Source organism: Dermochelys coriacea, chromosome 10 (genome assembly GCF_009764565.3).
Source record: "Dermochelys coriacea isolate rDerCor1 chromosome 10, rDerCor1.pri.v4, whole genome shotgun sequence".
NCBI lineage: Eukaryota > Metazoa > Chordata > Testudines > Dermochelyidae > Dermochelys > Dermochelys coriacea.
In genome coordinates, this window is record NC_050077.1 from 49,994,233 (window position 1) to 50,006,650 (window position 12,418).

At 37.5% G+C, this 12,418-nt stretch overlaps 1 protein-coding gene across 1 annotated transcript in view; it reads left to right on the forward strand.

Moving 5' to 3' along the window:
• The window catches only part of SCAPER (S-phase cyclin A associated protein in the ER), a 363,891-nt gene that overhangs the window by 3,767 nt on the left and 347,706 nt on the right, over positions 1-12,418 (forward strand). The window contains 1 exon segment of the mRNA XM_043494057.1: positions 670-745. Within this exon segment, the coding sequence (XP_043349992.1) occupies positions 670-745 (76 nt within the window).

A 12,418-nucleotide genomic window follows, 5' to 3' on the forward strand; every position in this document is an offset into this window, starting at 1 on the left:
ATGTAAATCATTCACTTTTACAGGACAACAAGAATGAAAGAGCCCTGCATGATCATGCCATAAAGGAATAATGTGCTATTTTCCAAAACTGTGGAATACACAAAGGCATACCCTTCTTAGTAGTGTAACCAAAAGAAAAAACAAAAAACAGATGTAGACTAGCTTGAAATTGCTGCTTTATTTGTAACCTAGAGCTCTTTATTTCAATTGAGATGCCTCTGATGAGGCAGATGGGAAGTCCTGGACCTCAATATTACCTCTTCTTAAAAGGTTTTATATTTCCATCATTTGTATTTTCCTGTTATATTAGGAACATATTTCCCAATACAGTTGATTTGAATCAATTTACATATACTTTATGGCATTGCTAATATATCTGCATGGAGATTTAAACTTTGCTATGGATTCCCTCTGTTAACCTTTTGATTTTTCTGCCAGATGTTTAGCTATCTTTTAATAAAAAATCTTTTAAACTTTTGATAAGGCATTTAGATGATAGTTGTACCTATAGATTTAAACTGGCATGCATGATGTAAATGCTACTTCATTTTCTAACTCTTCCAAAGATGATGAAATATTTATGTGTAGCATTAAAGTTAGAACATTAGTTTTTTAAATATATATGGCATAAAATAAAGTTACTGACTAGTTACATTTATTTTAACACAGGTATGAAAACTCCATGGGGTCAGCCAAAAATGTGATAAGTGAGACTGTTGATGTAGCAGAGGGTTATAACATGATGGTAAGTCACTCATGCAGTGCAACAGTGTTTTAATTTTTTTCTTGACCAAAAATAAATATTGTAGATTGTTTGCAACTCTCAGCCCTTCCCCTCCCCCCAACCTTAAATCAGTGGAAGTGCTCCTGGTGAGGATGCGCACCCCTGACAAAAGGAGGGAAGAGTGGATGTCAACCACCACAGTAATTATTGCAGTGGCTGTAAGTTGACCTAACATAGCTCTACTTAAGTTTATAGTGCAGATATGTCCTGAGTGCGGAAAGGGAAGGAGGTCCCTTAGTACTGTGTCAAGCAGCCATTTCTCTGTTATGTTCTGAGTGGTGATAGCAAAACAGCACATGGAGAATAGGAGCAGAATGTACAGAGACAGGAGCACAGGAGATAGTGGATAGAAACAGAGGAGACAGATGGGCTGCAGAGGGAGGAGAGGGATAGTTTTTTGTTTGTTTTTTTAATAGCCACTACAGCACTCTCCCCTGTTGAACCTGGAATTGAAATCAGAATTCTTGAATCTCAGCATTCCTTTCCTGGAGCAAATAGATATGAAACCTGCTAGTGCAGGGGTTCCCAAACTTGGTTCATGGCTTGTTCAGGATAAGCTCCTGGCGGGCCACAAGAAGCTTTGTTTACCAGAGCGTCCGCAGGTATGGCCGCTCGCAGCTCCCATTGGCTGGGAACGGTGAATCGTGGCCACTGGGAACTGTGAGAGGCCGTACCTGTGGACGCTCAGGTAAACAGAGCGTCTCATGGCCTGTCAGGGGCTTAGCCTGAACAAGCCGTGAATCAAGTTTGGGAACCCCTGCTCTACTGACTAGTCTTCATAAAGGCTAACAGACTACTATTACCAATTACTCAGCTCATATTGTAGAAGTCTGGGCTGTGGATTAAAGGTGCCAACACTGCTGATGACCCACACAGGGGATCAATATGATTCCACATGGTGGATTTTTTTTTTAGTTTGCTTTTTCAAAAAAATTAGGAAATGACATTTAAAAAATCTACACTAAAGGAACATTCAGGTTGCAAAGTCAAGAACTCAGAAGTCAGTAAATGCCAGAATTAAGGTTGCCATACAGTTTGAATTTGGAAGGTGTACAGTGAATGCAGTTGGGGACTGCAGGTAGAGAAAATATAGTGTCACTTGGCCGAAAATTCTATCCCTACTTCTGCCAGAATTCCTATGCGATGCTTGGCAAATCACTTTAACCAAATTTTTTATAAGTTGCCATTAATTTGTTGTTCCTAATTTTCTAGTTGCTGAACTTGAGACACCTGGGACAAGACATGCAGAAGTGCTGAGTGCTCACAACTACAATTGAAGTTGACTGGAGCTGTGCTTTGAACTTACTGTAAAAAGTGCCATACAAATGCTAAGTTCAGCGAAAAATCAGGCCCTGGGCTTCTCAAGTTCGGCATCCAAAATTAGTGGTTGTTTTTGGTGTTGTAGCCATGTTGGTCTCAGGATATTAGAGAGACAAGGTGTGTGAGTTAATATCTTTTATTGGACCAACTTCAGCTGGTGAAAAAGACAAGCTTTTGAGTTTACCCACCGCTCTTCCTCAGGTTTGGGAGAGATAGGTGGCAGTTAACACCTCTGCCACCATAAGATAAAGGAGAGTTAGTGGGTTATAGATTGTTAGACAATCATGGGCCTAATAAAGACACTGAATTTAAGGTTCATTATAACAAAGTTATGAATATAAGCTCTGAGGCTTATTTTTTGAAGGTTGTGCAGGTTTCCTTTAAGTTTTTATGAGTTTTGACCTGAATGTCTCTGTCCCTCTATTCTCCATCTGTAAAGTGGGGCTAATAATACCACCTTGTGATAGTGGTGTGAAGACAGATTCATTAATGTCTATGACCACTCAGGTACTTTGTTGAGCGCACCATAGAAAAGCCCATGAGAAATTTAGTAATTTATATATTCAGTTCAGGGTTTGGCTGATGTGTGATAAATTAGGCCTTGGGCTCTGCATTGTATGAAGAGGATAAGAAGAAATATTGAATAGCTGCCCTTTCAGTGAACACCATTCCTGCTTTGCCTTGAATGAAGCAGGGGTCTTCTGAAAAATATAGTATGTGATCACATAATTAAAGTCTTTTATCTTAATGTATACTCACAAGGGGGCTAGATCAAGGTTGCTCAGGAAACCTTAAGTTTGACATTTCCTAACTTTTTTGAATGCTTGACTTTGTAACCTTAAAATTCTTTTAATCTATTTTTATTTAATTTTACATATATATTAGAAGCATTTTTAAGAGTATCAAACTATACCATAAAATGTTGGTAGTTACATTTGAATCTTAGTAAGATTTTGCCTGCCTTGTCACAAACTACATCGTTGTTTGGTTTGTACTGTAATTGTGCAGAGTTTTAGGGTATGTCCACACTGGCAGAGTTCAGCGCTGGCAGTTACAGCGTTGCTCAGAGAGCGCTGAAGGGAAACCGCTGTTGTGTGTTCTCACTGTCAGCTGCCTGCACAATAGCGTGTTCACCGCGGCACTGTAGCCCCAGAGCAGAAAGCTGTATGCCTCTCATCGGGGTGTTTTTTTTTTTTTTTTTTTTACAGCGTTGCAATTGCAGTTTCTGTGCATTAAGTGGCTTGGCAGTATGTACCATTCGGGAGTTACAACACAGAAAGCTGCTTTACTGCACAGAAACTTGCCAGTGTAGATAAGGCCTTAGTATGTAACCATAATACAGGTGTGAGTTGCCAGTGTCAACATTTTCAGTGCTTAGAGGGACTTGCCAATGATAAGGAGTTGCCTGAACAAAGACCTGGTTAGCAACAACTAACTTATAACAACTTTTGCCTTCCAACCTTATTAATAGTTGGCTTTAAGTGATCTCTGGGTTGGAAAGCTAATGCTGAACAAGTTTGCAATTTCTGGACAAGTTGATTAGTTACATGAAGATCTGTTTTTGTTAATATTGGAGAACATTTTTGCTAAGCATTAAGAGGGACATCTAGAAATTTTGTGGTACAAGTTTATCATAGTTAATTATGATGGAAAACAAATCTGCATACAAACTCTACTTCTATTCTGTATGTACATTTTACATTTATTTCTTTGAGCAGCCTGTTTTAATCCCAGTTAATGTATCTTCAAGAACAATATAAATATTTTTCATAGTGAAATTTTGCAATGACGTAGCAGTCTCAAAGTAACCAAATTAATTGATTTGTGAATGATGTTTTTGAAATATAAGACGGAAATAAAAAAAAGAAATGTCAGAATATGTCAATTAATTATGAAATTCTCAAAGTCTAGTTCTTTACTGTTAAATTTAATTCTGCAAAGATGGTCTGTTGGTAGGGTAGTTTATCAAATAAAACATTTTTTAAAAAGGTATTGCATATATCTTTATGATTTTAGTAGTACATGTGTAACTGAATGGAGGGCATAATGTTAGTTTAATATCTGACACTTTTTTATACTATTAGGTGTTATCTTTAAAAGAGAACACAAGTTAATTATAAAAGTTTGATATGTTCTTTTATCTCTATAATTCTGATTAGTTTAAATCATATCTTCTCTATAATTCTGATTAGTTTAAATCATATTTACCAGAGCAAGTTGTAATACTGGAAATCATAAAATTAGAAATCTAAGTTTGGTGGACTAACCTGCATCTCATTTAATTAAAAGATAAACTGCTCTTTTAAAGAGTAATACATGCTTTTCTCAAAGTGAAAACAAAATAAAATAATCTCAACTCCCCCCCCCCCCGCCCGCTGTTAGTAAAGATCAGGAACAAGATATTTTACCTGAAGATGTGTTTTACAGGACTAATTTGGCAAATTCAGGTAAAAACTGAGCATACAAGAGTTGCACAATTTTATCAGCACATGGAAATTGTAAAGTTAAGCAACTGATACAATGCTACCATACAATAATTATTTACGTTGGCTTTCAACTGTATTTTTAAGAAATAGATCAAAGAAAGATTCTATTTTTAAATGGGTTTAATATTTGAATTTGCCCTCCATAAAATAAATATATGTAACCAAGATGTAAATTTAAATTCTACATGTAAATTAATATTTTTTGTTTAATTTCATGCACTTCTGTTAATGTCTGTTGGCTGCATTCCATTATGGTCCGCCTCAATTTGACATATACCATAAATGAGTGTCTTCAGTGATTTATAGTATAGGACACTTTCAAATCACTAAAAAGGAGTTCACAACTCTGTGTGATCTCCCAGAAGATAAATTCTTTATCATGAAACCACCAAGCATTGTGGGTGGGGCAGGGAAGAAAAAACATTATTATCTGGGAGTATATAGGCTATGAAAGAGTTTCTGAGACCAATTTATTTTTTTATATATTTTATATTGTCTTGAGGGAATGCTAAGAAATGACATTTTTAATAGAGAATTAAGACGTCTCTATTATGTGCCAGAGTCTGCTGTTCAAGGACCTTTAAAGAACACTTTGCAACAAGAGACTTTCAACAAATATTTTAAGTACCTTTTTAATCTGATGTAGCAATTTGCCAAAGTTTTACAAACAACAGGAATGGCACTGTTTACAATTCTAAGCCTTTTTACAGTATTTTTTCCAATCCTGAAGAACAGTACAATTTTAAAAAGCTCAGCTCCGCAGGTCTGTTTTTTATCAGTGATGTGATGCAGGAAATCCTCTATACTATTAACAGTGAGGTATCTTCCCATGGATACTGTGCAACCTCAATTCCAGTTGAAGTCAGTAGGAGTTGAGAATGCTGAGCAGCTTGCAAGAAATGCTTAGACCCTAACTGAGGAGAGAGTGGAAATTGCTCCTCAGATTTTCAGTGTGCGTGCGCAGTGGGAAGATACAGTTCAATTTTTGCAGTTTCCCTGCCTCAAAGTTTAGGTTTTCTGTTTCTCATACTAATAGCCTTTTGTTTCTGTACATGTGATGTGTCTTTTTTTTCTGTTGAAAGTAAAACAACATGCATTAACACATTAAAAATGTAAAAAGAAAAGGAGTACTTGTGGCACCTTAGAGACTAACAAATTTATTAGAGCATAAACTTTCGTGAGCTACAGCTCACTTCATCGGATGCAAGTGAGCTGTAGCTCACGAAAGCTTATGCTCTAATAAATTTGTTAGTCTCTAAGGTGCCACAAGTACTCCTTTTCTTTTTGCGAATACAGACTAACACGGCTGCTACTCTGAAACCATTAAAAATGTATTTAGTGATAATTAAAGTTGCATCAGGACACACCTCCATCACCCAAAACCTTAAGAATGCAAATAAGTTACAGAAAAGGCCTCCAGCATTTCTTGCCACCTTTGCCATCTTCTACAATGTTATCAGTAATTCACTCTGATATTCCATAAAGCATTTCCTCTGTCTTCAAAAGATACCCAAAACCAATATGTTTCCCAACTTCATCCAATTCGTGCTCTTACGCAAAACCTTAATCGTGACCTCATACTCTCTCACCAACAGATCAGCACATCTGACTGTTATGCAGTCCATTAATTTGGAATGTTATTCTATCTTACCATGGCTGGGACTGTGCAGGATCCTCCTTGGGTGCAGCCTGGGACTGTGGGATCTGTGAGTCCCCTTAACTCTCTCCAGCCTGGGCGTCTCTCACAATGCCTTGTTAGTGACCAGCAGCAAACCCCTCCAGGCTCTGTGATCACTCAGCACAACAGCATGTGGAGTCTCACACCCAGTTATATTGCATGAATGCTCCCAGAGCCACTCATGAATCACACAGAGAAAGGCACCAGCCTAATCCCACCCGGCTCCCAGCACTGTACCAGGAATATACCGTCTTGCACTGCTCAAGATGAGCAATGCAAATTTATTTATTGGTTCACCACTTTATTAATGGAAAGTGGATATACACTAGCTTTTGTACCCTGAGCAGTTTTGCCACATACTTCATACAAACTCACTGGTAAAGATAAACAGTAAAACACATTTGGCTATAAAAGAGTAATATTAAGTGATAGGCAAAAAGTCAGAATTAGTTACCAAAAGAAATAAAATATAAGCAAGCAGTCTAAACTCTCAACCCTATTAGACTGGGCAACGTCTAGATTAAGCAGTTTTTCTCACCCCACTGGATATTGCAGTCCTTAATATACAGGTTTGTTCCTTAAACCTGGGCCAATCTCCTCTGTTGGAGTCTTGTCCTCTTTTTGAACAGCGCTTTAACGTTGCTAGTGAAGTCGTGCCCTTAATTGCTTGCAGTGTAGGTTGGGACAGGAGAAAAGGCCAACATGGCCATTCTGGCTGTTTTATACCCTCAGGTATAAAACCCAGGTCCAGGCATGTCTGGGGCATTGCTGAGTTTCCCAGCAAGGTTGAGCAGTTCCCCTGATGTGGCCTCATGCCGGTGAGTCATTGCATTGTAGCTCCCTTGTTGGACAATAGTTGCTGATGGGTTGATTGATACCCTGCCGGGGTGTTGGTTACTTTCCTTGCTATTGCCTCTGGGGACCTAATATCTGGCTGATTCCCCAGTTTACACCATGTTTTAGTAACAACCATACAACACAATTCTCATAACTTCATATGCATTAATGATATGCATATATGGATAGAGAAATGACTTTCAGCGGATCATAACCTTTCCCCTGTTACCTTACACGGCATGCTTTATATGCAAGATCACATTCATATATAAATGAGGAATATGGGGGTTCCAGGACGCTCCCCCAAGGTACGGAATGTTACAGGAACCATGGTTAAGTTTTGCTTGATAGTGCAAGATGGATGAAATTGACTGTCTCGTCTTGATTAGAGAAACATCTTAGTACATATATACAGAGAATGTTAATGAAGTAGAGAACCCCTGTAATACCTCATACCTCAGTGCATATTAGCTATTTACAATGAAATAAGGAAGATAGGGTTACAAGGAAATAGCACAGACCTAATAATAACTACCTAATATGTAAGGGGTTAGTGAATTTGTTGTAGCTCCCCTTAGTTAACTGATGATTGTAACTCCAGCAGTGTCAGGAATGGTTAAAACATGAGTATTTCAATACTATATATATACTGGGGTTTGGGCCCTAGATTTTATCCATCAGCTGAAATAGTCCTTATTGTAGGGTGAATGATTACTTCATTCTAGATGAACAGAAAGGGCTTAATGTCTTGATGTCCAGTACTGCCTTTGACACAGTGATTTAAACACAACAAATCCTGCATCTTTTCAGGGGACTAGATTAGATGACTCTTGCGGTCTGTTCTAACCCTATGATTCTATGATGACACTCTCCTCTTTGCTTTGTGACTGTACTCCCCTAGTTCTCCTGTTTTGCTGACTATACCTTCAGCATCTCCTTTAAGGATTTCCTGTTCTCTGGCTGGTGTTCCACAAGGTTCTGTTCTTGCTTGTCTTGTCTTAGTTAGCTTGCAAGCTTTTTGGGGCATGGAACATGTGTTAGTATGTAAAGGGCTAAATTGATGGATAATATTAATATAGGCATCTTTTGTAGTAATTTCAGGAGTAAGCCTGTAGCTAGCTACTTGTGCAGCTTTGTCTTGGGATATCATTTGGTGGTCTCAAGACTAGGGGGATCAAAATAATCACTTGCTAACCTGAAACTTAATCTCTCTTAAACTGTCTGTTGAGTTCATAATGAGAACATTTTTTCTTTCAAGGAGGGAATTGGTTTCTTGTTCATACTTAGTTCAAATTTCACTTAACTGGTCTCCATTTTAAAAAGAGAACTTACGTTTAGAAAGCATCCCTAGAATATATTTCTTTACTGTTGTCTAGTTATTGGCTAATATTTTATATGTGGTTTCATATCAGAGAAGTTCTTTCAAAGTCACAGGTGTATCATATTCAGAAGAGACACAATACCTGGTTGTCTTATGGCCAATAAAAGACCAGGGCATGTGGTTTCTCTGCTGTTTTCTATTTGTTTTTAAAGATGTTGAAATAATAATTTTAAAGAAAAACTATAGGACAAGTTTTTTGTAAACATTTTTCAGAGTAAATCTGAATGCTGAGATGATCAAAGTTCTGCAAGACAGACCATTACTTTCCTCAATTTTGGGATTATTCACACAGGAAAGTGCACTGCTTTAACTAAAGCCATGATTTTAAACTGATTTAGCTAAATCAGTGCCAAAGGCTTTATGAACACTCATATTTTGGCTTATTTCATTTAGGTGAATTTGGTTAGAAATTGGTTTAATTTAAATCGAACTAAACCGCTCAAACGGAAATAAGTGTTCATACAGGGATTTTCAACAGTTTAACGACACTGATTTAAAAATGAGATGTATGTTAAACTGGTGCAACTTTTTGTGTTGACAAGACGTATAATGTCACTTGGAGAGAAAAAAGAGAGAAGACTATCATTTTATGCGAATTTGTTATGGCCCTCAGGCTCCAGACCAGTTATTTGTGCATCGTTTGATTGTGTAAGCTTTGGGCATCTTTCCTTACTGCATGTTGTATTGACGGTTCATAAGCCCCTATATCAGTAATATAAGCTAGTCTCTGAGAATACTTCTAAGTGCTTCTGCTGGAGTAGAGTAAAAAGTAGGGCTGTCAAGCGATTAAAAAAAATTAATCGCGATTAATCGCAGTTAAACAATAATAGAATACCATTTATTTAAATATTTTTGATGTTTTCTACATTTTCAAATATATTGATTTCAGTTACAACACAGAATACAAAGTGTACAGTGCTCACTTTATATTTTTTGATTACAAATATTTGCACTGCAAAAAACAAAAGAAATAGTATTTTTCAATTCACCTAATACAAGTACTGTAGTGCAACCTCTTTATCATGAAAGTTGAATTTACAAATGTAGAATTATGTACAAAAAACTACATTCAAAAATAAAACAACGTAGAACTTTAGAGCCTACAAGTCCACTCAGTCCTACTTCTTGTTCAGCCAATAGCTCAGACAAGAATGTTTGTTTACATCTGCTTCTTGTTTACAGCATCATCTGAAAGTGAGAACAGGCGCTCACATGACACTGTTGTAGCCTGTGCTGCAAGTTATTTACATGCCAGTTGTGCTAAAGATTCATATGTCCCTTCATGCTTCAACCACCATTCCAGGGGACACTCGTCCATGCTGATGATGGGTTCTGCTCAATAACAATCCAAAGCAGTGCGGACTGTTACATGTTCATTTTAATTACATGAGTCAGATACCACCAGGAGAAGGTTGATTTTTCTTTTTTGGTGGTTCGGGTTCTGTAGTTTACACATTGGAGTGTGGCTCTTTTAAGACTTTTAAAAGCATGCTCCACACCTTGTCCCTCTCAGATTTTGAAGGCACTTAAGATTTGGGTCGATTCTTAAGCTATCTTTAAAAATCTCACACTGGTACTGTGACGGGTTCGGTCACAGAGACCCCCTTGGGACTGTCACCTGGTGTGCTGAAATTACCTCTGAGCCCGTCTTCCCTGCCAGCTTGGGACTTCAAGAACCTTGCCTTGTTGAGCCAGACACTCTAGTCTGCTGCAATACAGACCCAGGGTCCGGGCCACGCCGCCAAAGCTGCAGGCTTTAAGTGAAAACTGCTCTGCAGGTTACCTGCCTCCAGCACCCAGACACCCAGCTCCCAATGGGATCCAAACCCCAAATAAATCTGTTTTACTTTGAATAAAGCTTATACAGGGTAAACTCATAAATTGTCCACCCTCTATAATACTGATATTGAGATATGCAGAGCTGTTTTCTCCCCCAGGTATTAATCACTTACTCTGGGTTAATTAATAAATAAAAGTGATTTTATTAAGTATAAAAAGTAGGATTTAAGTTGTTTCAAGTAATAACAGACAGAACAAAGTAAGTCATCAAGCAAAGTAAAGCAAAAACACGCAAGTCTAACCCTAATACATTAAGAAACAGATTACAGGTAATATCTCACCCTCAAAGATGTTCCAGTAAGCTTCTTTTACTAGACTAGACTCCTTCCTAGTCTGGGCCCAATCCTTTCCCCTGGTACAGTCCTTGTTAGTTTTAGCAGACATTTTAGGTGGTAAGCAAGAGCTTTCTCATGACTGGCAGCTGTTCCACCCCCTTTTATAGCTTTGGCACAAGGTGGGAATCTTTTGTCTCTCTGGGTCCCCATCACTCCTTCTAAATGGAAAAGTACTGGATTTAAGATGGATTTCATTATCGGGTGACATGGTCATATGTCACTGTAAGACCTCATTCTTTATTACCCACAGGCTGGCCCACACGAACACAGGAAGGCTTGCAGGTAAACAAATCATCTACAATCAATTGTCCTAATCAATGGGAGCCATCAAAATTCTAAACCACCATTAATGGCCCACACTTTGCATAATTACAGTGGGACCTCAGAGTTGTACTTCATATTTCTAGCTCAGATACAAGAATGATATATGCATACAAATAGGATGAACACACACACTCAGTTGATTATAAGCTTAGTAATGATACCTTACAAGAGACCTTTTGCATAAAGCATATTCCTGTTTCATCATATTCACATTCATAAGCATATTTGCATAAAGCATATGGAGTGCAACGTCACAGGTACTTTCCTTGAGTATTGTTAAATCTGGAGTGAAAGTGTTCTTAAAATGAACAACATGTGCTGCGTCATCATCTGAGACGGCTATAACATGAAAAATATGGCAGAATGCGGGTAAAACAGAGCAGGGAACATACAGTTCTCCGCAAGGAGTTCAGTCACAAATTTAATTAATGCATTATTTTTTTTTAATGAGCGTCGTCAGCATGGAAGCATGTCTTCTGGCATGGTGGCCTAAGCATGAAGGGGCATACAAATGTTTAGCATATCTAGCATGTAAATACCTTGCAATGCTGGCTACAAAAGTGCTGTGCAAATGCCTGTTCTCACTTTCAGGTGACATTGTAAATAAGAAGAGGGCAGCATTATCTCCTGTAAATATAAACAAACTTGTTTGTCTTAGCGATTGGCTGAACAAGAAGTAGGACTGAGTGGACTTGTAGGCTCTAAAGTTTTATATTGTTTTGTTTTTGTGTGCAGTTATGTAACAGAAAAAAATCTACATTTGTAAGTTGCACTTTCACAGCAAAGAGATTACGCTACAGTACTTGTATGAGGTGAATTGAAAAATAGTATTTCTTTTATCATTTTTACAATGCAAATATTCGTAATAAAAAATAATATACACTTTGATTTCAGTTACAGCACAGAATATAATATATATGAAAATGTAGAAAAACATCCAAAATATTTAATACATTTCAATTGGTATTCTATTGTTTAACAGTGTGATTAAAACTGCTATTAATCACGATTAATTTTTTTAATCGCGATTTTTTTTAGTTAATTGCGTGAGTTAACTGCGATTAATTGACAGCCCTAGTAAAAAGTAAAATATTATTTTGGACTGACACAAATATTGGCTGTTTTAACATTTCCTGGTAAGTAGTTAGGCTAAGGATGAATTAGAACAGTTTTAACATAGGCCCCATTTTTGAGTTTACCCTTCTTGGGGTTCCTTTTGAACCAAATTAAATAACTTGTCCCTTTCATCTATTAGCTTTCCTTGACAGCTCAATTCCTCTTTAGTTATACTACTTTTGTGTTAAGGACACTATGGTATACAGTAGTGCCTCTGAGTAATTCTCTGTATAGCACTAGATGGCACACTGTGACTTTGGAACAATCTACTGAGGTCTTCTGGACAACAGGAGCCTAAGTTAAAATATTGTTGGTAGA